At 39.6% G+C, this 27,947-nt stretch overlaps 1 protein-coding gene across 5 annotated transcripts; it reads right to left on the bottom strand.

The window, feature by feature from the left end:
* Positions 1-10: 10 nt before the first annotated feature.
* rtn4b (reticulon 4b) lies at positions 11-24,439 on the bottom strand. Of its 5 annotated transcripts, XM_026945386.3 has the most exons (9): positions 23,431-24,439; positions 19,939-20,007; positions 17,684-19,078; positions 6,483-6,690; positions 5,358-5,496; positions 3,726-3,795; positions 3,359-3,405; positions 1,411-1,469; positions 11-964 (listed from the first exon to the last, which is right to left on the bottom strand). In XM_026945386.3, exons 1-9 carry the CDS (start codon positions 24,212-24,214, stop codon positions 922-924), a joined length of 2,814 nt encoding a protein of 937 aa, XP_026801187.3. In that variant the 5' UTR covers positions 24,215-24,439; the 3' UTR covers positions 11-921. The 5 variants fall into 5 exon arrangements, with proteins under 5 accessions (XP_026801187.3, XP_026801189.1, XP_026801190.1 ...); XM_026945388.3 differs by lacking the exon at positions 17,684-19,078 and having other exon boundaries at positions 23,431-24,427; XM_026945389.3 differs by lacking the exons at positions 17,684-19,078; positions 19,939-20,007 and having other exon boundaries at positions 23,431-24,426.
* Positions 24,440-27,947: the final 3,508 nt, after the last annotated feature.

The raw sequence follows: 27,947 nt of genomic DNA, 5'->3' as shown, positions 1-27,947 counted from the left end.
AGCCACATGATTCGTCTAGAAGCTTTATTGGTGCTTGTTTTACATTTCACAATGCATTCCACAGATGTTCACCACGACCGTATGAAGTATCATTCACAATTACTTGCATAACAAACAATGTGTTTAGTCATGTTACATAACGTTGCAGCTTTAGGTATTGGGTCCACAAATAAACAACTTTTTTTTTTTTTTTTTTAAATATTTCTCTAAGTCAAATGTCTTGTAAACGTTTTTCGTTCGTTCCGTTCCAGAGATTTCACTAAATAAGCTGCGATGAGGTGAAATGGCGTCTCGATAATATGTGTATGCTCTTATCTCTTAGTATGAGTCTAAATCGCCTAGAAATACTCGGAAGCATGAAGTGCTTATGGAGCAACTCTTTTGCAAGGTACAACACAAGAGCCACTTGAAGAGAGCGAGAAGCTTTTTGTGAAAGGTTTCTACACAGTTCATCAATAAAACAGTACAATTACAGGAACACTAAATCATACCCAAAAAAAAAAATAAAATAAATGGACACATACCAAGGTTTTTGCCTCAAAAAACGATACCATAAATTCTCCCTCATTTAAAAAAAAAAAAAAAGTAAATGAATTGAATTATTTCTGAAACACATACGGACCTAGATGATGATGATGATGACGACGACGACAAACCCAGTTAATGGAATACTATAATCGCTCTGTCAGGAAACACGAGTCTTGTCTTATCATACCAGTCAGTGTGTCGAGATAAATAAGTAGTGGCTCAAAACGGTTTACAACTTCATCGTAGCGACTGGTTATGAAGAGAGAAAAAAAAAAAAAAAGGCAGAAAGAAGAATTTCCACTGGATGTGACGGCTTGTGTAGTGGAGAGAGTTGTGAAAATAAGAGAGTGGAACAGGGCACGGAAAACCCCGATCCTCCGAACTGAACGCCTTTCACTCCACCTTCTTCTTCGCACCCGGGATTTTAGCCTGGATCCTGCGAACAAAGCGAGAGGAGACGCTTTCAGAGACGTGTTTCTATCACGCAAAACGTTCAGATATCAACTTTTAAATTCAGTTATCTTGATAAAACACGTCTGAATTTACACTTTTATACAAAACGTCGATTTAATTTGATTAGGATAATCAGACGATCGTAAAAACAAAACAAAAGAAAAGCTTTAATATTACGAGATTATCCTGTAGTGTGTAAAATCGAATCCTAACCCACTCACACAGTCCATTAAAATGTCTGCTGTTACAGGAAAATAATCAACACCAGGGTGGCGTGATAAAGCAGAGCCACTGCTACCAACCTGAAGCTGATTATTTTCCAGTAACTGCACATCCTGAACATCCTGCAACTCACTACATAATTACAATTTTTTAATTTATTAACAAATGACATCTTGTACTAATTATCTACGAAATAAACTAACTTACTTTTCAACAATATCCTTCACCTGGTTCCTCACCAAGGCGATGTAATGGTCGATCTGTGCCTGTGAGAAAAGGAAGATTACAGAGATTAAGATTTAGCTAGGTGAAAAGAATAAAACACAACGGGTCGTACTGTCGTAGGAAAACAATCGACGACGGACATTATTCTGACGTGTCCATCGTTTTCCTTGTGTAAAGCAACACGTCCTAGTGTGTCTCACTCCTCCCATACCACGGCAATTAGCTGACAAATACAATTATTTACTAAAAGTTCCTGTTATCACGATAACAGCGTAACAGCAGCTAGAAACCTCTGACTGTTACGAAGCGCTGACACTGGAGACTCCTTCCATTAATGTTAAACAAACAAACAAACAATCTCCTTACAGACAACTTTCACTTTTCTTCATTAAATAACGCTTTTATTTTCAAATCCGTTTAATGTTACGTACGAGTTATTTGAGCGTATACGAGCCGTACAAGTCCCTGTGAATGAGCTGTTACCATGGAAACACTAACATATGAGAACAAGCGTAATAATATAAACCTTGTACTGTTCCACGATAAAGATATAAGACTGGTATCTGTTATTATTTTATAATGAAAACATTAAACAAGAAAACTGACACATTTTGCAGCTCTGCTTAATTATTTAATCGAACACTTTAAGGATTTGCTCTCGCCACCGTGACGTTAATGAGACTCAGTAAAGACGACGGGACTGCAGTTTTTATTCGCGTAGGGTGAGTCGAGTTGCTTCATCGTGTGGTTCTCCACACACACACACACACACACACACACACACACACACCAATCACATCTGATTCTACAGCAAGATAAGAGTCAAAAGATACGAGTGCAAAACGCAGCGTTAATTCTCAAGATCTCAGCAACATCACTTTCAGTTCCCAGCATGAAGCTTTCGAGACTAAAACAGCCAAACCATCGTTAGGGAAGTCGAGGGGGAAAGAAAAACTAGGTTCCTATCACATTCCAAGATTTTCACAAGTTCTGCTGCTGTCAGAAACTGTCTGTCTTTTAATATTAATTAACACTGATGGGTTTGTTTATATAACATACAGTTTAATTCATTTAATTCCACTTTATTCAGGATTTTTTTTTTTGCTATTTATTTTTTTTCCCCCATCACATGAAAATCTTAAATATTTTTTTCATATCCATTTTTTCACATTTTTGCTTTTCTTCATATCCAATTTTCCATATTCAACTTTTTCCCCCCATATCCACTTAAAAAAAATATATTATCTTTCATATCCATATATTTTGTTTCATATTTTGCTATTTATTTTTCTTCATATCCATGTTTCATATTTTTCTTATTTATTTTTTCCCCATTATATATGAAAATTCTCCTGTCTTTTTAAAATACATTCTTTCTTCATATTTGTATTTATCATTTTTCATAGCCATTTCTTTCATATTTTGGTATTTATTTTTTCATATTTAAATCTCTTTTTTCGTATTTTTATTTATCTCTTTTTTTATTTTCATATCCCCTGCAGTGGACTTTGGATTTTTCGGCAGTCACGATGCGCCTAGAACGTTTCTATCTGTATTCTTTTATAAAAGTTTAACCAGATCCCTTTGTTAATTTTTAAAAACGTAATTTGTGCATTATGCTGAAGAAAAATCTGTGAATCGTGTGCTTTAGTTTTATAGTTTGTTGTATCGACCTGAGATTTGTCTCAAATGAAAAGTGCAGTATGAATAAAACGCTTCATTATTATTCTTTATTAATTTATTACCTGAAAAGATTTTAAAGACAGTTTAATTATATATACACTTTACACTCTTACAATACTGAGAATATATTCAAGCTAAGCCTCCAGAAATGTGACTAAATTACACTGGGTATGAAAAATGTGTGTATTACGTGTGTATATAAGTAAATGATTGACTTTAAGTGTAACAGGAACACAGTAGTACTGACCTGATGTTTTTCATAGACTACTGGGCAGGTGAACATCGCAACCAGACCTGAAAAAAATTAAAGAAAACATTAAAATCATCTCAGATGTAACACTTTTAATCAAAACAGTCACAGCATCTTGTCTTTATATTCAGTTACAAGAGTAATTATTAAACTAATTAACTGATTGCTGCTTCTCAGGCAGGTTCAAATAAAACACTAATAAATAAAAAGCTCCTTTCTCTCCGCGTGGTTCGACAGAGTCTCTGTAACGCTTCAACCTTCAGGAACAGGACCTTAACCTTTCACGGTAAACTCTCAAACCGACACTGTAATGTATCACAACAGAGCGAACTAACAGGTTAGTAAACGAATGAATAACTCTCACCCAGAATGAGAAGAGTGAGTCCGTTGAACAAGGCACCGACGTACGTCAGGATCCACATGAGCACAGCAAACTGGAGAGAAAAACAACAACAAACAAAAAAAAAAAAATCACAAAATATAATTCAACATCAACATTATAATATACAAACGATCAGATTCGGAAATAACTGAAGGGTTTTTCATCAGATCTCAAATATTTAATCATTAATGAAGAATGTAAATAATAAATTAGCAAAATTACTAATAATAACAATAAATAATATGTTTATTTGGAGTTATACTTCACCACAGACCGTCACCAACGTACAGAGTGTGTTTCTCTCTGCATGTCTATTCCTGAACCCTATCCGGACCAGATTAAATTTACACAGGGTCCTGGGGTAATTTCCTGTTTTACAGGAGCTCGTCTGTGATTTTATTTCCGTTCGGATCGGTGTTTTTTCTCCGTCCTCCTCTGGGAGAATTAGAGGCTGAATTACATCCTGATTTTCACCAAACTCAGCTCGTATGATAAATTTAGTCCGGATGCACATGTCCGGGATTTTCTACCCAGACGTCGCTTCACATTTGGAAAAAACAGATGTTTGCCTGCTGCCGTATTCAGTCTCCTAGTCAATTCAAGTCAACCTTTATTTATAGAGCACATTTAAAAACAACAAACGTCGACCCAGAATGCTTTAGTGTGCATATCAGGTATTAAACACTTCTCGAATCGCAAAATGAAAAATGGATGCTTCTTGTATACTCTGTGATAATTGTTTTATTGTATTTTCAAACTGTTGCTGGAACTTGTGGTTCTCTTTAAACTGTAGCCGGGGTCTCGTCTCTACTCCAGCGCCTCTTCGACCGCCATTTTGTAAACGAAGCGTGATCACATGATCGCGTGACAACGCAACCCGCTACAAGCTCGCTCCTCCTGTGGACATTTTATTGCTGTTCGGCTGCGAGAGTTTTATCACTGAAGAGCCGTGTTAAAAAAAAAAAAAAATTATTTATTACAGACTAATCCGATCCGAATAGGGCTTAATAGAGAAGGAGAGCAAGTGCTGCTTATTTCCAAATTTTATCTAAACTGCATCGAATGAGTCATGAAGTCTTAAAAGTGACCCAGTGACTGAATCTGGATCATACACTGTCTCAGCTCATCCTCACGGGATACACGTCGCGTTGTGGATTTCGAAACTAGGTGGAAATAATCTATGTCACCTGGAGTATTTTCTAATGCAGGTGAAAACAGCCACTTGTGCTGCAGACAACATTAAACGCAACTATAAACAGATAAAAAGCATGACGTGGCATTTATTAATGAATAAAAAGAGGAATAATGCACTTCAGAACGTGTTGTTTTAGGAAAATAATCAACTTTTAGGGTGGGAAGAGCAACTCTGCTTCATCACACCACATCACTGTTGATTAATTTCCTGTAACAGCAGGACACGGGGTGACGTGTGATGTGCATGATTTATTTTGTAAATGGAAATGAGATCATCTATATGACCATATATGGAAGTCTATTCATGTACGTGTATGTATTTGAAAGGATTCTGATGAAGATTTGCTCTCGTCCTTCTCTGGTGTAACACCATCATCTCATTATCCATCGTTTGTGGTTCAGGATTTCTGAGAGCCTCACCTTCAGGGAATCGACCAGGTCCTCGACCAGGAAGAGGCGGCGCAGCTCGTTGATGGCGGCGTTGATCCGGCTGAGGGCTACGTCGCTGTATTTGCGGACCACCTCATCAGGCAGAGAGACGTCCTGCTCCAGATACAGCCTGCACAGAGAAGCGTACATCGCCGGAGTGTTACGTGCGTCTGAAATATAAAACCTGTTGCCTCATCAGGCTGGAAGACTCCATCATGTCCGAACTGAATCGAGTAGCGATCATCAGGACAACTTCTGAAGACAGAGTACATACACCCTTCACGTATCCTACATATCCCATAATCCTGTGCTTCAACACTGGAGTAGTGGTTTAATTGAGGTCTTAGTTCTAGCAAGCAATGAATAATCACAGAATATTCGTTCTCTTTTCCAACAATACTTCTGCATTTAACGTTTCTAAGTGAATGTCTATATCTCGGAAACATCGTGACGTGCTGCAGCTTCGAATCGCGTCTCACACCTTCTCACTGTGCAGCAGGAATTAGTCCAGGGGCTATATTTTATCGAGAAGGTGATACATTACGTCACAGTACAATTTTCAGAGACAGTTATGTTTTTTAACAGCAGAAAGCACCTGATGTCAATTTTATCCTTAATATTTAAATTTTTTTATTCCATTCACAGATATTTATTCCATTCGGTGCAAAAAAATTTCTTTTATAAATAAAAATGTTGCAAATAAACGCAAAAAATAAAAATATGATTTAACATTAAATAAAAAATATTTTATAGACATTAAATAAAGTATCAATCAGGATTTTTTTTTTTTTTTTTTTTGCTGGGAAATTGTTTGCAAACCTAAACACTGTGATACGTATCGTATATCATAGAAAACTCTTCAAGGATCGTGATATGGTCATATTTTTAAATAATTTCTCAGCTTTTTAACAAGAAGGCTAATGATAATGATGATCATCATGCAAGTATTTAATTTTATAGCAAAAAACTTGATGAAAATGAACCTCATGTTTGCAGACATTTGTGTCTACTGTACATATATTTACACGGAAGCCTGAATGTGGAATCGCGGTCATCTCAAACACTCGTCATTATCCTGAACTAACGATTTATCCGAGCTCAATCGGCGTCACTCACTTAAACGGGTGGCCTTCGTCGCTCTTCTGGATGGCCTGCAGCACGCCCTTGTATATCCTGAAGCTGATGGTGACGGAGAGGAGCGCCAGAGCCACGTAGGACAGCACGCTGATGATGCTGCACACGCTGAGCGACAGCAGGAGCAGGAGGCTCGCTCCGAACACGATGCCCGAGTTCTTCACATCGCGCCAGTACAGCAGCTCCACCACTGCAGGCACAGCAACACACGTCAACACACACACACACACAGACGTGCACATGCAAAACACTCTGAGCAAAACCATACAATCAGCAACACTTTACTTATTTCTTTTAAATAATAAACAGGGTCAAACTTGAGCAGTGAGATGGCAGCGATGAGGACATTTAAATAATGAGCCCAAATGAGAATGAGGGAGGATAAAATACAAAAAACCAAATTAACTTTTCATCTTTATAAATCAGATTTAAGCACGCTGTCGATGTAGGTAGGAAACCACATTCATTTACTGTACAATGTTTGTGTAGTTATCATGCACTTATGTTACACAACTATATAGTATGTGCCATCCAACATTCAAATTTGATCACTCAATTCTCTTTACAATAAGGAAGTATGGACAAGGTACGGATAGGGATGAGGACTAAAAAAAAAAATTAGGACTACAGTAAAAATGGGTGTGATCGGGGGTTTCAAAGCAAAAATATATTTGAGCATCAGTCTGTTTACACACTTTGTGACTAACTTAAATACATAACCCAAAAAAAAAAAAAAGCAAATAAAAAAAAAAATTGTTAAACTGATTGAAGTCAGTCTGAGGAGGAGGCGTGGCCTTTATGTCTTTTGGTCTCAATTAGGAGGTGTGGTCTCTCTTCCTGTCAGTCCTATTAAAGGAGGCGTGGCCTCATCCTGTCACTCTAAGGGAAGGAGGCGTGGCCTTTGTTAGCCTCAGCTCGGAGGCGTGGCCTGTTTCTGGCAGTAGTAATGAAAAGGCGTGGCCTCTGAGGCAACTGATGACAGTCAAGAAATGAGACTTTTTTAATTAATGAAAGCAAGATCACTGTGACCCTGATAAAAGATCAAGTGCTTATTAACCCTTTCTAGCAGTACACTCACGTTCCAATCGACTATCCGGACATTTTCAATCAGTATAAACAAATTATTTATTGCTGCAAGTCTGTTATAAGATTATTCAGGACACTGTTGGGTTTCTGTGTGTAGAGTATTGTGACTCTGTGTTTAGATGCTGGTGAGCAGGGCGATGGGAAAGGGGAGGGGTTTGAGCCCCCTGCTGGGCAAATAATTCACACCTCTCCACAATAACGCTGATACGGAGAAAAGACAGACAGCACAACTAAAGCGTTTTTGATAGCAAGACACCGTATATAACTTCCACAATAAAATTATTACATTTAAACCTATTAGGCTAGGTAAAAACAGTGTCTACTTTCATATGAGCCATTACCCACTACTATGGAGTGTGACATCACAAATAAATTCAATGCTGAACACGGGCAAACTCGAACCAGGCGCAAATTCTATTTTTTTGTCCTCTGGTAAAAATGAATGAATGAATATCCAAAGTCAGATCTCTCCATGACGCTGCTGTTTTGTCTCCTTCCTGCTTTGTTTTTGTAAATTTGTTTAAAAATGCAAAGAGTACAGAAAATCCAGTGTAAAGTAAAACATACTTTGAAATATTCCTTTAAAACGTATTCAAACTTTTCTGGAATTAATCCATTTTAGAAAACAGCCTCATTTGTACAGAGTCTCTGTACTCTGTACAAAGTTTACAAGATGGCAGATGACCTGAAAACCGAGGCGGAGGTCTACGTGTTCGACCTCAGGCGTATCTCTGAGGCATTTCTACTCCCCTGACCTTGTTCGGCTCGAAAACGAGGTCAGTTCATGCCCATAAACTTCGCTTGAGCCTGAACAAATGGTCGGACCCTGACGTGTGTGTGATATAATCTCCTCTTTCTGGTACTGGGTCAGAAACGTGCTCAAAAGCACGAACGCTACTCACTCCATTCAGTTACAGCTTTCACTGTCTCACAGCACAAATCTGAACAAATGACTAACAGATGATTAAAGAAAATGCCAATTTGTTTGTGCTTCATGCAGCAACCGTTGCGTCAATATTCAGGAGAACCGACAAGACGACGTTAACGATCATCGCCGTTTCATCACCACGCTAACTTCCTGTTTAGCACAACTTTCTATTCCATTACATTAAATTAGATGCAGTAAAACAGTGCATATAAATCGACACCAGCGAATGCAGCATTTCTGACTGCAGCACTTGGACGACATTGGTCACTCGAGAAAGGTTGAATCCACATTTAGACATGAAAGAGATTATTTTTTAACCTGGAGACATGTTTATGTCTCAGAGGTAACGGTGGCTTTGGCTCGAGTTCACGACTGAAAAAAATCTAACATATTGTAAATTACAACGTCAAAACACAAAGTACAGGCTGTAATTCTGACTGAAATCTACACAGCTGATTTATCAGTGTGGATTTAACACAGATAGCTGAATAAAAATAAACACAAACTTCACGATCTCTGCATTTTCTAGATTTTTCTGCATTTCCTCTATTCAACAGTACGAGATAGTGCTGCTCAAAGTATCATATAAAATCTTCACTGATACACTGAAGTCTGTATGGCAGATAAACGACAATATTTTTAATCATTTTTACAGTACATGGTATGAATTACAATATTTTTGTCCCGTCTGCATTTTGCTTTTTTAGGTTAATTAATTGAATCACTATTTAACCAAGAAAATAGATTTAACATCTAATCAGAGATGCACCACAATCCTCAGTGTATCACGACGTGATCATATCACATGCGGTTCGTACTGAATTCAACTGACGAGCTGAACTTCGCGCACTAATCTCTCGCGGATGGCCAGGAAATTCATACGTTTCCTTTATAAAGCACGTCAGCTAAATTATCTGTAGCCTAATTTATATGCAGCCTGCTTTTAAAGGTGCAATCGTCAATATTTTTCATTTGAAAATTAAGTTTAAGCCATTGTCTCAGAACAAGTGTATTACATAGCTGGAGGGAAGAGAAGAAGAAGACAAAGAAAGAAGGGGGAAAAAAAAAAGAAAAAAAGAAAAAAAACTCAGTTTGGAAACCTGCCCTCTGGTCCTGAATGTTTGTTGGTATTTAGCTTCGCCTCTTGTCAGTCATTTTACAGACACGCCCACAACACCTCTTCACATCCTCCTAACTCATAATAAGGAGAATGTTTCGCATGTTTAATTAAAAAGTCGTAACTTTCCGTGCGTCCGAAATCGTGCACTGTGACAGTACGTACTGAATTCGATTCAGTACCTACTGCTCAAACATTGATACAGTAACGTACTGATCAGTATGTGTGTGTCGTATGAATACAATCTGGACGTACAACATCCGCCATGTTGGCATTGTCATGTGACCTACGACGTCATAGTAACCACAAAAACCTAAAAAGCCTGCCAGATTAGAGCTTTTTTTTTTTCTCTTGTTTAAACTTTCACCAAGTTAACAATTTACTCAGGCGTAGTTAAACAAGTACGCTTTAACCACAAGGAACAAGGAACAGCGTTTAACACCTACAGCACTTACACTTAAAAAGAGACGACACGCTGCCGTCCGCCATTTTTGATTCTGACAGCTCTTTTGCGCCAGCCCCGGTGCCTTATGGGATAGCGCAGCGTCCACTGCTTCCATACTGCAGAATCTTAGCGGAAGCAGTAGATCATCCGGGTTTTTCTCACCTACTGTTTCCTGAATACTGAGAATTCGGACATATTCGTATCCTTCGCCGTACTGCTTTTCACCTCCTGTGTATTGGGGTAGTAGGGATATTCGAGCACAGCTTTTGTTTTCGAGCAGTTCTAGTGCGCTTGACAGTGACGCCATGACGGTCCTTGCTAGCATTGAGGGGGCGGAGCTTTGTGTACATGAGCGGAAATGAGTTGAAGAAAAAACAAAAAAAAAAAATCATTCAAATCTTATTCGACTTCATGAATTTGACTGTTAGACGCTTATTTGTCCACAAACCTTTAAAGCTGCGTTAAAGATCAGGTCTCTAACGGGTACGTAGGTGAATTCGACGTTCAAATGATTGACTCCTTGACTCCACCCCCTATTCTCACGCATGTTCACGAAGCTCCGCCCCTACGATCTGTAGAGCTGGGTGTCTATAAGATGACTGACAGGAGGCGCATCCAAACAAACAAGCATTCCGGACCGGAAATCGGTTTTCCAAACGGGTTTTCTCAGCCACTTGATACACTTGTTTGTACTGAGGTCACGGCTTCATCTTTATACTTTATCGTGTTTTATTTATCTTCCAGGTTATTTGTACAAATACGAAATGTAAAAAATTGCACCTTTTACGTGGCCTTAATGACGCAGTGGTACGTTAAAAGCACACTGTATAAAGGTATTAATCGATCCTTTTAGTGACTCGGTGAGTAAATTTCGGTCGATTAGACTGAAAAAAAAAGTTTTAATATGTAAATGTTCGTCGTGTTACATGATTAAAGCTTCTAAAACAGTTAAGGTGTATAGAAAAAGAAATGCAGAATGGCAGCACTGATTCTGTGTTCGCTTTTAAACCCTGTGATGAATCCCAGGTGTGTTCATGTACACCTGAGGCACATGGTATAGTATCAGAAACGAGTATCGGTATTATTGTATCGCCTCACACACACACACACACAGAGTTTGCATGTCGCACGCGTGCATAAACCCGCACAATGGCAGCACTAAGGGTAGGTAGGAAGTCTTACCCACTCCCAATAGGATTGCCTACATATGGTTAAGCACCGACTGGCCTGCGTGCTCTATAAATAGCACGCGCACGACAGCAAGCCGCACCGCACCGAGCTCGCGCCATTACCGCAATGTCACATTCATCTATTTATTTTTATTTTTTAAAAAATCAACCACGTCCTTTCGTGTAGATTCACATCTTATAAAGCCGATCATTCCGACCTCCGACACTTGCTGTCATTGCAACATGGACGACCGACACGCGCACTGCGACCTGCTCGCGCGCACCACACAGCCGTAAAAATGACGCGAATTCAAGCGAAAATCTCTCTCTTTTTTTAAATCCCCAAGAAAGCTCTGCCTCAGCCAACACTCGTACGTCAGTTAAAATGAAAAGTTAAGGATTAAACACTAATGAAAATAAAAAGAAAGCACCGACCCCGTTTGGCGTCCATCTTGCGCCGCCCGCACCAACGCAACCGAGGGAGGGAGCGCGCGCACGAAGCGCGCACACGCGTCCTGCTGCTCGGCGCGCGTTCACGTGGTACAACAAAAGCTCGTTTCACTCAGAAAGGGGAAAGAAGATAAGCTTCTGGTTCTGCAGTGGGGTTTTCTTTTCTAAGCCAAATTAATACACGGATTAATCATCATCCACACACACACACACACATATATATATCCAGTCACACACACACACACACATCTACCCAAACACACCTCTATATCCCCCCCCCCCCCCAACACACACACACACACACACACACACACACACACACACAGTCACAAACATAAGTATATCCACACACGCGCGCACACATCCAGTCACAAACACACATATCCACACACACACCCCTACCCAAACACACCTCTATCCCCCAACACACACACACACACACATATCCAGTCACAAACACACATATCCACACACACACACACACAGACACACACACACACACACAGTCACAAACATACGTATATCCACACACGCACACCTTTAATACTTACATGTAAACAGGCTACTCATTTAACACCACATTAAAATCCAGGGACAAGTAGCCTGATTTTTCCTTCTTTTTTTTTTTTGTTTTGTAGTCAGACACTTTCTGAAGCAATATTTACCTTTATGATTTTAATCGACAAACTTTCCAAACCTTTTACACACAAAATCACTTCCACCGTATAACCAACCCTCCCCTCAAGCACTTTCACACATTCTCCTGAAAGAATAGATGTTTCGCTGTTACACATGAAAAGTGACAGAACACAAGCTTTAAAAAAAAAAAAAAAACTATTGTTGAGTTTTCACCAAGTTTCAGGACAAACACTGTGCATCATAAACCTTCTGGATTGAAGGTTTGAGATTGTTAATTAGATTTGGTTTTAAAATAACTAAAGTGAATAAACAGTATCTGAAGCCTTATTCGGATCGGATTAGTTTATCACAGGGACGTCTGTAATGTTTCTTTTTTCAGTGATGAAACTGTCGCATCTGGACAGCAATAAAATAACCACAGGAGGAACGAGTTTCTAGCGGGTTGGATTTTCTACGAAGACGGAGGTTTGCGTCACACGGTCACATGATCACGGTTAGTTCACAACACGGCGTCCGAGCGGTCGAAGAGGCGCTGGAGTAAAGAAGAGACTCCGGCTGTTATTTCAGTTTGGGAGTAACCTTAAGTTCCATCAACAATTTGAAAATACAATGAAACAATAATCACAAAGTATACGAGAAGCATCCATTTTTCATTTAGTGATTCAGGAAGTGTTTAATATCTGGGGAGGGGAACTGATACTGATACGCGCGCTACGAGACTAAATACAGCAAGTGGACTAAACAGGACTAAAATTATCAGAAGACCACTGACTGGCGATAAACAGTAGTTAATTCTGTCTGTAATTTTCTCAGAGGAGAACGGAGAGAAACACAGACACGGCTGAGCCGAATGGAAATAAAAACCACAGAGAAGCTCCTGTAACACAGGAAAGTACCCCAGATATATCCTGTGTAAATTTAATCCGGTCCGGATCGGGCTTTTAATTATAACAGAAGCTGAAATTCGTTGATAATTTTATCCACATCATTTAAAACATTTCTAAAATGTAAGACTGTCTGGATAAACATCATAGATTCTGTGTTGTCCCTGAACCCCTGAACAACCACAAGCCTATTTTTGGATAAAAAGAAAATTCATTTCCTTAATAAGTTCTTTAATTATTATCAATCCAAACAAATGAAATTGGATGAACTTATATAACACAGGCTACAACTATCTGAAACAATCCAAGTTGTATAAAAATGTCTATAATGCTCCATTTCACTTCCCTTTTAAACACTCACTAACTAACCCCAACTATTCCACCATGAGTGCGATTTGATGCAGTTACTTATCAAAAATCAGACGAAAACACAAAGCTGTTTACATAAATGCAGGAGTAATACAAAACTTGATATAAAATAAAATAAAATGTCCTATGTTCCAATTGTTTTTTTTAAACCTACTCCATCTCTACACAATAAGTATTGCGAAAGATACGTAAATTTATAACTAGCCAAACTACAAAGTAAAAATTATGCATATTTCAATGAAGTAAAATACTGTTGTGTGTATTAGCATTACCCCACTACTTTTTTTTTTTTATTTTTTTTATAAAATTCTTTAACTCTTTAGAGGTCACTTGAGTGTAAAGCTACTCTCCAACCATCTTTACTTCACTCATGCAGGTTGTTCTTGCTTAAAGTGGCCACTCATACATCAGAGTTATAAAAAAAAAAAAAGTTACTGAGGACTTTCACACTGAGTAATTCAACATTTCCCACCCACGAAGGAAAGATTACAATCAGATTAGAATCTGAGTCATTGTGAAATCACCTACAGATACCTTTACACTACTTACGTAACTGTTAGTTACACTTAACTTCAGCAGGAGATGCACCACCCACGAATCACTAACAGAGAGTCTGATATCATTTGTACACTTTTCTGGCCACAAGCTTCAGGATCTGACTGGCTCTCAGCACTTTCATACACCAGTTTCCAATAATAGAAAAGAAAAAAACAAACAAACAAAAAAAACCTTATGAATTCCAGACACAAAGAGCTTTTAGGAAAAAGATATAGTCACTGAAGTGAAATTTGTTTTCCAAAAGCTTTGCCTGATACATTTAGTGACCGTGTATAATGACTCAAACACCCTCCTCCTCTGAAAGTAGATCGTTCCTGGTCATAATTATTAACAAAACCTGCCACAATCTCTCAGAGCTTGTGAGGCTAATCTACAGTTAATAGCTGCCTCTGGCTTTATTTTTTGGTTTTGTGTAGCAAATATGTACTACTCTATGAGCACCCAACGCTTGTATTTTGGTGACATATGGAGCAGATTCAAAATGAAATTATGTCCACGGGAATCACTGACAAACACGAACAGTTCTGAAACCTTGAACTGCGGAAAGCGACGGCTGCTTAGCACCGATTGGAGGGCCAAGAATATAGAGTGGGGTTTGAGAACGGTCAATGCCCCACCCTTCCTTTCTGGTGGTACTTACGAACTTTGATATCTTACGAATCGATTTTCTGGTGTTTTTGGTAACCTGTCTTAATACAGAACTGACAAATTAAAAATTAACACGCATTATTTATAACCAAAACGTGATTCTGTTTACAGTTGCTCTTACATTTTGGCAGACAGGCTTTAACCAGATGTACTGCCAACTCCTAAAAATAGGGCCCTAAAATACCGTTAAGCTCTACCAGACATTCTGCCAATAACACAACCCTGAACACGAACCGTCCCCGAGACCAAGTGACCAATTATAGTTTGTCAAGTATGCAGAAAAACTGTACTTTATTAGTCTAAATGCTGCTAATGACGAAGCCTAGCGTGCTAAATAATCCCCTTCCACAAATTGCAACACCTTCTTAATGCTAAGAAGCGGCTCTAATGTAACAGCCAAAACACTATTCATCTTGAGCCAACCACAACACAAGTTCATTATATTCAGTAAATGCTTTGAAAGGCCTTTTCTGTTTTAAACAATGTGTTATTACAGGAAGACTGCTAAGTCACCACTGCTGAGATTTATAATGATTTGTCCTATTATGACTATGCACTTAATCATCACTTTTACTGTGGCAAATGGAGCTGACCCTGAGCACAATGCCCTCACTGTTGCAATGCAAGTCTCGTCTGTCGCAAAAGGCAACACTCATGATCGTCAGCCGACACAAAGTACCCAAAAGACGCCCGAGCCTGCAAACTGCACTAAATTCGAAGATGACAACCGACAACTGCAATGTCAGACCTGCGCTCAGCAGGCACTCTGGACATTTTTGGAAACAGTGGGTGGGAGTGCTGAACTGTAGGTGCAGACGACCCAGGGTTCTGACTGCACCAGAAGCAGCTGCACATTTCCATGCAAATAACAGCAAATCACTGCAGATCTACAGATAACTTTGGCACCGTTCAACCTAATGCACCCAAAACCTTTGGACACACCAACTCAGTTGTGACAGCAAAGCTATATTGGGTCTAAAGGTCCACCTAGCAAGCAAGCAAGCACAAGTTCAGGACAGATCTGAAACACTACGCCCTTAGATATACAAAACGTACAACATGCGACTCTGTAAACATGGAATTTCAGGAAACACATAACTGACCAGACTGATTTCAGAATAACAAGTGCTACCAAAAGCAGTCTTTCCTCTCAGAAGTCATCTAACAACAAGCTCACAGAGTTTGTACCCTTTTCTCTCCAGTTTGGTGAAGGGTGGCACTCCTGTTTGTCCTGTTTGTCTTGATTGTCTTGATTGTCCTGATTGTCCATGGTTTCCCCCGTGGATGATTAGGGCAAGTCTGCAGGGGATCAGCTTGGCATTCCAGGCCGGGTGAGGAGCGTGGAGCTGCAGTGGCGGGTGGGGCGAAGGGAACAAGTTGTAATGAGGAGAAGGAACGCTGCCTTAACTGTGATGACTGCAGTGATCTATCTCTCTCTCTCTCTCTCTCTCTCTCTCTCTCTCCCCCCACCTCTCCCTCTCTCTGGTTGCAGGACTGAGGTCAGCTGACCATCTGCTGGCTCTGGGAACCTCTAAAGGCACTGACGCAGCAACTCCTTCCCCTAGCAAACCCTCTCTCTTCCCACCCACGTACCAACACGCATACCCTTCTCTTTAAATTCAACCTCAGCAAACAGATGTACACACACTTCCTCTTCCCTCATCTCGCTTATGCGTTAGTAGTCATTCTAAGTTATGTGACAGGTGAATCTGATGTGTATTAAGGCAGTGAAACGGAAGAACCAGCCTGAGATATAAAAAGAAAATACATGAGCTCATCATGAGCAATGCACTAGCGGACTGCCTTTAAATTATAAAAAAAAAAAAAAAAAAAAAAAAAGACAGAAAAGTCCACTAGATGGCACCTCAGTGCAAGAAACTCAGACGTCAGCCTCAACAACCTGGCACTTATTTCTCCAAATATAAAAAAAATAATAATTTTACTTGTAGTTAAACCTTAACTAGCTAGATGAGGTCATCTGTAACTGATTATTACCGGTTCCCATTCTTTCCAAGGTTACAGGTAAATTTGCAGGGACAAGAGGGTTTTAGGTTCAAGGTGTGATCTCATTAAGCTCTATAAATCCACAATGTAAACAGCCTAAAAATCTGACGACCTGCCCTCTGGCACGGCGCTCTGTCCTGGAACCGACTCAGGCATTTTATCTGCACTTGATGAGCTGATGTGTCGCAATGCAGGAGCATAAATTTATAGCACCCTGGCAACCTGTAACAGATTCCCAAACAAATAGAGGCGCTTCTTCACGCTGATATTTTTGTCAGCTTGTACAAGTTATAAAAAAAAAAATACATATATACGTTCTCTTACTGCTGCCATTGTGTCATTCTGTACTTTAGCATTTGATTGACAAAATATAACTCAACAATCTACTAACTTTCAAAGTCTGTATTGCAGATGACCTTTAATACAAGTCACCCTGATGTTCTTACGCATGGGTAACTCATTAACCAGTGAGTGAGGAAAGGGGCAACACTGCTGGTGTGTTGATAAGCAAAACAGGAACCTCAGTGATTGCATTCAAGTCAAAAATCCTGATTTCCTCAGAGTCAGTTACATAAGAGTGTGTAATCAATCTCAGTTGCCAAATTAAGACTGGTTTGAGATGGTAACCAAAGTAGAGACTGTATATATACACCACAGTTCTGAAGACATAATGGAGTAATGGATGGATATGAACAGGCAGGGTGAAAAGAAAATTAAATCAAACATTCACCACAACGACCACAAACATGCATCATGAACATCACACCATGCAGAAGGAGGACAGGAGGGAGATGAAAAAGGGGAAACTGTAGGGATGACTGGAAGGTGATAAACTTATCCACAGATATGAAAAGGTAATGAGCCGTTACACTGCCTGCCGAGTTACCTGCTCCTGCATTCAGGTTAGGCAGCTTGAGGTCTTTAGGTTCCACTTTCTTCACAGCCACCGTCTCGGTTTTGACCACAGGACTGGGTGCCAAAGGAGCCTGGGAGGGCACTTGGAAATCAGATAACTCTAGGCCTGCCTTACCTCTCGCCGGAGAGGTCTCGTTTGACGGTTCGGTGAGGAGAAAATAAGTTTGATTCTTTGTTTCTTGTACAACCGGGCTCGCCTCTTCCACTTGCTCTGTAAATTTGGCTGTGTCCTCGTCATCATCGACCATTTCAGATGCCTTGGCAAACTTTGAGCTTTCAAGCGTCTCCAAAAACTCATCGACGGCGCCTCGAGGTGGCTTCTCGACAAACTCAAACTCTTCAGACGATACCTCTTGCTCAGAAACCTCATCCGCGGCCTCTGCTTCCTCCACAATGTTCTTCTCGGGTTCGATCTGGAAACTTGCTGGGTTCTTTGCCATGGCCTCCAAGACTGGAGAGAGTGAATCTGCAGATGGGCTTTCAGAGTCAGAGTGTTCTTGGGTCTTTCCAGTTGGGAAGCTGAGACATTCGAACTTGTCAACTATCTGAGCAGAATCTTGGCTCAAAGTCTTAAAATCGTCTTGGTCTTCAATGGTGGTTTCGGTGCCTTTTGGAGAAATTTCAGCCTCCTTAACGAGATCAAATGTGCCAAACATTTGCTCAGAAGCCTTTTCTTCTTCTTCTTCTTCTTCTTCTTCAATCCTCGCCCTTTCTGCAGCCCTTGCCTCAGTCTCCTCAGTCATCTCCTTAACCAAAGGAACCTTGGCTTCGAAAGCAAATGGATTGTTTGCCGACACAGAGAAAGGAGCATTTGGCGAATCGTTGCCGCTCCTATGGACTGGACTGAAATCAGGACTTCCCTCTGAAGATCCCGAGTCTACTTTATCATGTTTGTGTGGAGAAGACTTCAAAATATCTGGGAGAGATGGTGGCAAACCAGATTCCTCTTTATCTTTTGGAGCAGTCCCAAAAAAGTCAGACGAAGCAAGCTGTTGCCTCAGAGACTCGGTGGCCGCTTCTCTGGAATCAAATGACTGCTCGTAGTCCTGCATGGGCGAACTGTCCTGCAGCTCTCCATCATGGGCGTCCTGGACCAGATCTGGAGATGGACTATCTGACATCTTCGCTGCCCTGATGTCTGCTGTAGTTTCTCCAAAAGGAGAGAACTCGCTGGCGGGTTTCTCGACAGGCGAGAAGTCTTGAAAAGGGTTCCTTTTCGTTTCAAACATCAAGTCATCATCGGACTGGTTTAATACGTCTGGGTCGTATCTGGGCACGCTTCTGGAAGGTGAATCACTGCCGAACGAATCCATGGTCGTTTTGATGCTGGGCTGTGTGCTAGCTATTAATGAAGAATCCTCGTATTCTGTTGAATTAGAAGTATGAGTAAATTACAATTAATGGTACCATGTACTTAAGGAAGGACCTGAGATGGAAAAGATCCAGTGGAGGAGTCATATTTTCTTCACGTTTCTGAATCAGCAAATTGTGGTTAGTACATTTTTTGTTGATAAATCTCACACGGTGCAACCTACTTAAAGAAAGTGACATCTCTCAAAGCTAGTGACCTTTGGATAGTTTTCTTTGTGTTGTTTTAATCTGAAAGGGCACAAAGGCAGTTTTCCTCTGTAATTAGTTAACTCTGTTATACAATCATCCTGACCAACAGATGACGAGGAAGTTATTATATGTTGGCCATTGACATTCCATGATAGTGCGCATAATAGATCTAAAATGGGGGTTGATTCATCATCTCGGAAGGGAAGTTCCTTCACAGTCAGGACAGAGAGAAGAGGGGAAAAATAGAAACAGAAGCAGAACACTCTACTGAAGTGGACAGAGAAAGAAATTTTAAATTAGTACAAAATACAATCCTCATTTACTTAAAGGCCTTGGAACCATTGTGTAAGAAGTCACAGCATGCAAATCCACTGTTCATAGTTCCTTTAATTTGACTAGACACAGAAACATTTTCTTGTAACGTTTCCAAAAACTCATCTGAGGTTTTGAGCTGTCAAATTAGTGTTAAAAATAGCAATAGCAGTAAATCGTAAGCATTGTTATTTGCCTTTTAGATGAAGTGTCAGTTACAAGTTATTTAAGATCTCATTGCTGTATGTTAGTAGCAACCAGTTAGTGGTCAAACAAGTAGTGAAGCCAAACATCCTGAGCTTGAAAAGTTAAAAAAAAATAAATAAAAATTAGCAGCTCGAAGGAAGAACTTGCCTGAAGTAAATTGCATCAGAGTCGGAAAAGAAGCAGCAGCAACAGCAGAGGAAGGAAGACTGGGTTCATCTGAAGAAACAAATAAGAAAAATGTGTGAGGAGGACAGATAATGAATACCAGAAGGTGTGAGTGAGCAAAGAAGATTATTAGAGTTCAATAATATCCATCTACGTCTGACGTGAGATAGTAGAGGTGTCAGTGATGGATGAGTTTGAAAAAGTTTTCCAAGCCAAGTTTCAAAGATCGAAGGACCTCGATAGACTGGCTCCGATATGCCATGAGCTCACCTGGATGACTCGACATGTGTGGAATTCAGATTTCAGATTATAATAATTCGATCTTATCCACAAGAGCCGACGTGGCCGAATTCCAGCCAAACAGAAGCCACGCCTAATAGTTGTTTGAAAATCAATTAATTAAACAATGACTCCTGACTGTCTGGAATGAATACATACAGCCACACCAGCCCTGTGAAGATCCCTGTATTAAAAGGACAATATTACATTGCTAAAATAATGGATGATATTTTTGTCGTCATGTTCTCAAGCCTCCAGAACCATCTTTATTTCCTGCTCCATGGGAGATGCTTTTCTACTCAACACGAATCATTGGTTTGGAGTACAGAACATCAAACCACAGGCTTCCCAAATTACAGATCTTCTTACATGGCATTTCAAAACCTAAAAAATTATTTCCAAATTGTTTTTTTTGTTTTTTTTTTTTATCAGAAAGGGCACAGCACCACAGACAAAGATTTAACATATAACATTTCTGTTATTCTTAATGGCCGAGTCAAAAGACGTTGCAGGAGGGAGCTGTGCACGTGCTTTCAGCAGAAAAAAAAAAAAAAACTCTTGCGCTGCATGTACTTCAGGCAGCTTGTAAAAAAAAAAAAAAAAACATTTTAAAAATGTTAACATTTTATTTGTGCAAAGAAGCAAAAGCAAAAAGGGTTCCAGCACAAACTAGGAACTCACTCAAGATTGTTTCTGAACTCTTTAGTTTACAGGGCCTTGGTGGAAATGTGTATATAAAAGACAGCTGTCTTTGTCTATAACAACAACAATCGTGATGAATATCAAGACAACTGACTGTAAGCACATGGGTGTGGATGACAGAACTCCAGGGTTTGCTTGATTTGTATCTGTGTTTGTGTGTGTTTGAATGTTTTTATAATCTCAAGCTTACAAATATGGCACAAAAATAGCGTTGATTCAATTCAAGAGACTTTATAGTAACATAGGAATGAGATCCATGAAAGCATGATTAGTATGAAGAAAGCGTAAGAGTATTATGATGTTTTAAGCCAGGTTTGACACTGGACGATTTTCTGACGGATTTTGCGGTCACAAACATCGTAAAAGAATTGCGATCAGCAGCCTTGCAATGAACAATGTGACGTTATTCTGTCGTTCTGGCACTGCCCGAAATTTTTTTTTTTTTAAATTAAATCCAAAAGAGCGAGCGTTGCTATGATGGTCATCTAAAAGCCATCAATAGGAGGACGACGTAAGATGACGCAAACCTTACAGGACAACTACAAATACACTAGTGGTGATGGTAAAGCCAAAAAAATATCCTTATAACCTCAAGCTCACTTGTGTTTGTGCAAGAGAGATTTCTGCACGAGCCGATTTCCAGATCGTGTTCATTAATGACGTACGCAGGATGTAATCATTTTCTTAAATCGCAGGTCTGTCATTAAAGGATCTTCATCCGTCTGTTATTGAATTTGGGATAATCTCGTCCAGTGCGATGCGTAATAACCGCCTGGCTGCTGAAGTCACACACTGTGAAAGTTAAAACCTGAGTATAAATACAACAGGACATGTGTGTTAATCTTTGTTTCTCACTTTGTGCTGGTTTATAACAAGAGTTATATACGGTTATATACATGTTATGAATTCTTGCTCCGAAGACTTTCGATAACCCGCAGCCCTAGACATCTTTGAAAGATTAAAGATCAGTGTCGTCTGTCGAGGCCTGCTCGGTGACGAGCAGCAGACAAAAACAAACCTCGTGCACCGCGGATGATGTCCACTGTAACTTTTCTGAAACGTGGCCCACAAAGAGTCAGGCGCCGGAGGAAGGGACACACCCAGAGCGTTGCTTTTTACAGCCCTGAACCACTGAAATGAACACCGTCGGCTGTAAGGACCACTCTATCTATATATAGGATGTGTTTCAAATCAACACCCCTCCCTTCTCCCCCTGGATCCATTTAGCAAAAGGGTGTGGTCCGTGGAATCGAGCCAAAGTTTAAGCGTTGAATGAAATCCTAAAATCAGAGGCTGTGCACTTGCTGAAAATGTGCAGCATCATTGCATTTGGCGCTTGACAGCAAGGATACAAGAGTACACGCCTTCAGTTAGCAAAGTGCACCACCAGTGAAGTGTTTTCACAAAGGAAAAGGAATACATTGTGTTTTTTTTTAATAACAAACCGATATATACTTGATTAATTTCTTATTAATTAGTACAAGACAATGCAATAAGTACAAATCACTAGGGATAATATTCATCCTGGCCATCAAGATGACTGGCAGAGGAGAATAACATGATTGTAAAATAATCTCGTTATATTTCACATCAACCATCAACCCCACCCTGGATTAAAAAATCTTCCCATCATACATTTCAGACAGAAATAAAGCTTTAATAATTCATCATTATTTACCAGGAAATTTTTAAAGAAAAACACCCTGTTTTCAGACATCAGTGTCACAGCCTTACATTATTGTTTACTTCAAATTATTCATCATGCCTGAAAGGTTAAAAATATAGTAAAGTATTTTCCTGACAAGCAATTTTTCGACATAAAAATGCTAGACGTTGGATTTTTATGCCCTGAAACCATAAAACTAAGGAAAGGTTTGGCTCCTATTGTTTGACCAAACGCACACACCCCACTAGCAAGACTAGCATGAATTAGCATTAAAATAGATGGACAAATTGCTTCAATTCAAGGTTATTTCCAAATTTTAAACAACCCTATAAACGAGACGGTGTTGTAAAGGTATATTATTTGTGCTTATTTATGATTTAAACGGTTGCATTTTGGCACAAATTAGCACGTTTGCTAGTCAGACAGCTACGCTACGCCTGTGTCATCTATGCTAGCTCCTGAATCGCGGAGGTGTCACTCCTCAATTTTGGAAAAATATTCATCATTTAATTAACTTACAATCCCCTGGGAAGCTTTTGTAATATTTATGAGACATGGGTTTGTCCGAAAAAATGGACAGTTAAGCTAGAAAGCTAGGTGTTTTAGCAGAATATTAGTATTTTCAGTATTTTCAGGATCTGCTAGAAAGACTGATTCTCATTATGATTCATTTTATCATTATTATAATAATATGAACATTATTTTAAATTTAAAAATTAAAAAATACATTTCTTAATTTTTTAAAAACCTCGAATGTCATTCGGTTAAATCGATTTAAACTGATATAAAAAAATTAATAAAAAATAAAAAGACACAGCTCCACTCACGGGCTGATGGAGACGCAGAGGCTGCGGGAGTCGACTCGGAGTCGACTCTGAATCTTTCCTCCACCTGGGTTCTCCTCTCTGGCTCTTTTTTCTCCTCCACGACTGAACTTACAGCTTTCTCGTACTCAACAGGAGCTGAAAAGGCTTCCTCTTTCACCCTTGCACTAATGTGAAAGTCCTGATCTTGTGGTTCAGGCTCGGATTTGAAGAAGATCTCCTCTTCAAGCTTTGTGGTCATCAGCTGCTCCTGGATCTCTGCTGATCTAAAAGCTTCCTGAAGCTCTGTAGCAGATGAAACCACAGGATCTTGGTCTTGTTTCACTTGTGTGAAAGCTTGCACATCTGAATCTTTCAGATCCAGTAGATTTAAGGCTTCTTCTGTGTCTTCTTCTGCCTCTCTAACAGCTTCCTCCTCCACTGCTGTAATTTCATCCTCTATCTGAGTGCTGTCTGGTTCCTCAGGGCTTTCACACTCCACAGGTTTAGAAATCAAATCAACAGATTTCTCCAGACATTCAGTCTCGGCTTTGTTCTCGGGTGTGTGCAGGAGATCCATCTCCTCCTGTCTGATCACTTCTCCAGCAGCTTCCACATGAGCTTTCTGCACTTCTGGGACATCCTGGACATCATGAACATCTTGTTCTCCAGCAAACAAACCTACATTTCCATCCTGAACCAGGTCCTGAGCTGGGGCTTCCCTGAAACCTGCCTCACGCCAAGGCTTCATCTCGTCTTCTTCCACTTCGTTTGGAGTTGTGGAGGAAACTTGCTCGGCGTCTGCCATCTTGGAAACGTGACTTTATATATTTAAATATATTTTAAATATATAGTTAGGTATTTTTTTAACAAGAAGATGGCGATGCCCGCTTTTTAAAACCCCCCTCTCTCACCTCCTGTGGTTTATTCTGCAAACCGGCACCGTGTTTTGGTCTTTTTGTGTGTTTTTTCCAGATTAAAAAGTGCTGACCGCCGGCACAGACGAGCAGCAGCACACTAGCTGAAGCCGAATCACTCTGCTGCTGCGGAATAGTGAAAGAACCATCGATGATTGACACGTCATCCAGCCAATGACTAAGCAGAAAAAGGAACCGTCACCGCCCATATATCTCAAAGACCACGCCCCCTCACCCACGCCTACTTCAATGCATGGCAGTATACAGAAGCTTCGTGGCCTGATTTTGCTGTAATATGAAGTCTATAAATGTGTAATATTATCATCTAAAAAAATCTCTTAATATGTTAAATCTAAACTTTATAGAATTTTGTATAAAATTGTTTCATATTACATAAATTGAGGAGCTTTCCAAGAGACTTTATGGTGAGATGGATGGATAGATAGATTAAATGGATGAATTTTGTGTACACCTGACCATGATTCTGCTTTTTGCCGTTATAATGACCTCCACTCTTCTACGAAGTCTTTCCACTAGATGTTGGAGCGTGGCTGTGGGGATTTGTGTTCATTCAGCTACAAGAGCATTAGTGAGATCAGGCGCTGATATTGGGATGTCGAGGAGGTCTGGGGTTCAGTCGGTGTTCCAGTTCATCCCAAAGGTGTTCAGTGGGGTTGAGGTCAGGGCTCTGTGCAGGACACTCGAGTTCTTCCACTCCAACCTTCACACATCATGTCTTCATGGAGCTCACGTTGTGCACAGGGGCATTGTCATGCTGGAACAGAGTTTGGGCCTCTTAAATTTCCCAATGAAGGGAAACTGTAATGCTACAGCTAACAGAGACATTCTGTACAATTGTGTGCTTCCAACTTTGTGGTAACAATTTGGAGAAGAACCACATATGGGTGTGATGGTCAGGTGTCCACATACTTTTGGCCATATAGTGTAGATAATTGATCCTTGAGGGAAAGTGTTTTGTCACAGCAGTATAAGCCACATTAAATGACAAGGACACACATCAAATTTCAAATTGTAATACACATAAGACAATAAAATAACAAGAAATTAAACAGAATAAATAAAGTGATCAGTGATGAGTCCCATAAGTAAACAAATAAATATAGTGCAACATAGGAATGTAGATAGATAGATAGATAGATAGATGCTATCATACAGCACTGTACACAGTGGTCAGAATGTAATAGGTCAAATCAGCTGGGATAATGGATTCAAACAACAAAGGGGTTGGAAGTATACGTACCTTGAAATATATTGTATATATTTTGCTCAGGAAAATCCTAGTTGGAGTTGTAGGAGATGGAGATCCTCTGCATGCATTGTCATGGCATCATTTTGGTTTGTTTCTGTTTTTTTTTTCTTTCCTGTTTTTAGGGGACATGACAAAGAAGAAGCAGCTCCACGTGATTCATTCCACGTGACTCATTTCAACCTCCTGATGCATTACGTAGGAAAGGAGCATAGAGCAATATGCGATTTTCCTGGACCAACTTTATCTTACAGTGCTCTCCAGTGCTACTTGTGATCTCCAGTTTCCTCCCACCTCCTAAAACATTCCTGTAGGTGGACTAAATTGTCCCTAGGTGTGATCGATGACCGTGAAAAGCAGGAAGCGGAATAACTCCTATACCAAGCTGATTTATGGAAATATAAATAATATTATGTTTAGGAAAACTGCTTGTTTTTAAAACTGCTTTGCTATAAAAACAGATAGTATTACGTTATTCTGGACTAATACAATTATTTTTAGGAATGATAGCATCAATGTAGGACTTGAATTGAATCATATAGATTTTGGAAGGGGAAGAGTTTGAGTTTTGCTCTTAGTCTGATATTTGTGCTGATTCATGCAGACCTGGCAACCCTAAATATAAGGCAAAGTTCAGTCCAGAAATGTGCAGAAGTAATACATAACATTTTAAACATTTTAAACATTAGGCTGTTGGTGGAGAGTTTCCAAAGAGGATTTATGGTGGAAAGCTGTACTAAATAATAATTTAAATATAATAATAATAATAATAATAAAGACCTTGTCATCTAATGAGAACATTTAATCCTGGACAGTTTATCTTTTGAATAAAGGAATGAAAGCTGGTTTACTGACTGTGAGCTGATGAAATGATGATGTAATGTGAGCCACAGTTCAGCTTGTAAAATGTCATCTGAAGAGAAGATTTTCACATAGTTCCTCTTTTGGAGAGTTCCTCCTTTGAATAAATAAAAAATAAAAACTGACTCAGTGTACTGTATACAGCTCTATGCTACAGTTACAAGACTAAAAATAAAGGCCGTAGCTTTGCCACATGAGCTCGGCCTGCTCAAAGCCACCCTTGCACATGCTCGGGTCATGTATTGATCTTCTGGTGTTCTGAAAAGAATCAATATTCCTACATGTGCTGTAACTAAAGTGAATTAAACACCTAATGCCCTTTCTGAGACATCGGCCCAGTGGACATTATCGGGAAAAAGTAACGTTATCCTTTCTTGCATGTTCCTCCTGCACAGCTTTGCATTGCATTATGTGACTCTGCGTTTGCAGCGTGCTTAGACGGTTTATTCTCACTTCAGATGATTACATTCTCGGATTACTGTGATACGGATGATAGATGCAGTTTTAGTCACTTACAGATTTGTACTGCAAAGTAGCATTTTGGTAGGAAGTAAGATTTTGAAATGCACTTCTGATGAGATAATGTTTGAGATTGATAATAATAATAATAATAATAATAATAATAATAGTAATCATCATCATCATCATCACCGGGAATGATTTTTTTAAACAGAAATGATCATTTAAAAAAAAAAATTATTATCATTAAGTGATCAGGAAATAATGATATTTGCTTTTCCAGAATTTTTTTTTTAGATGCTTTTATGAATTTTTTTTTTTCTTGGAACAGCCGTCAGATCTTGGCAAGTGAAACGGAGCGAGCGTTTGGTGTAACCAGCACGTCCAAACTGCATTATTTAGGTTGCACACTGGTTTTCACTCCTAACTGTATCAGTTTTCTAACACAGAAGTGAAAGAGAGAGAGAGAGAGAGAGAGAGAGAGAGAGAGAGAGAGAGAGGATGCATGGTTAATGTACCAAGAACCAGGCCAGAAATGAAATTCACATAATTTTACCTTTACTCCTAATTACGTCAGTCAGTCAGGACACGTTTGTGTTTGGTTTTTTGAAGTTTGTTTTCTAAAAGCCGCCTGTTTTGCATCATGCAAACGATATACGCAAATCATCACACTCATAAAATGTATTCCTTTAATTTATTAATCCCTCTAAAGACACTGCTTGTGATATTAAACATCCTAGACCCTGATATTAATTCAGTAACTGAAGGAGCGCGCGTGACTCTCACCTTTATGGTGCACGGTTCAGATGCTAAACTCTCCCTGAACATCTGCAGCTATCTCAGGAATGAGGCCTTGTGCTGAAAGCAGGACAGGATAAGAATCCTAAAAAAGGACCGGCTGTGTCTGAAACCGTTTAAGTGTCTTGATTACACAGTGACAGCTCTGACGGTGCTCTGAAGGAGGGTTCTCTGATATTTGTGACACACAAGAAAGCGACTCTGGAGTTGAAAGCAGCTTCTATTACATAAGAAGCGTC

This window comes from Pangasianodon hypophthalmus, chromosome 28 (assembly GCF_027358585.1).
Source record: "Pangasianodon hypophthalmus isolate fPanHyp1 chromosome 28, fPanHyp1.pri, whole genome shotgun sequence".
Lineage (NCBI taxonomy): Eukaryota > Metazoa > Chordata > Actinopteri > Siluriformes > Pangasiidae > Pangasianodon > Pangasianodon hypophthalmus.
Note: the sequence above shows the minus strand (reverse complement) of the source record. Positions and strands in the feature narration are given on the sequence as shown.

Coding starts and splice junctions, on each gene's coding strand:
- rtn4b (XM_026945386.3), bottom strand. CDS start 24,214: ATGGCAGACGCCGAGCAAGTTTCCTCCACAACTCCAAACGAAGTGGAA. Junction 20,008..23,430: donor CTCTGCGTCTCCATCAGCCC/GTGAGTGGAGCT, acceptor TTGTTTCTTCAG/ATGAACCCAGTCTTCCTTCC. Junction 3,406..3,725: donor ACTCACTCTTCTCATTCTGG/GTGAGAGTTATT, acceptor AATTTTTTTCAG/GTCTGGTTGCGATGTTCACC.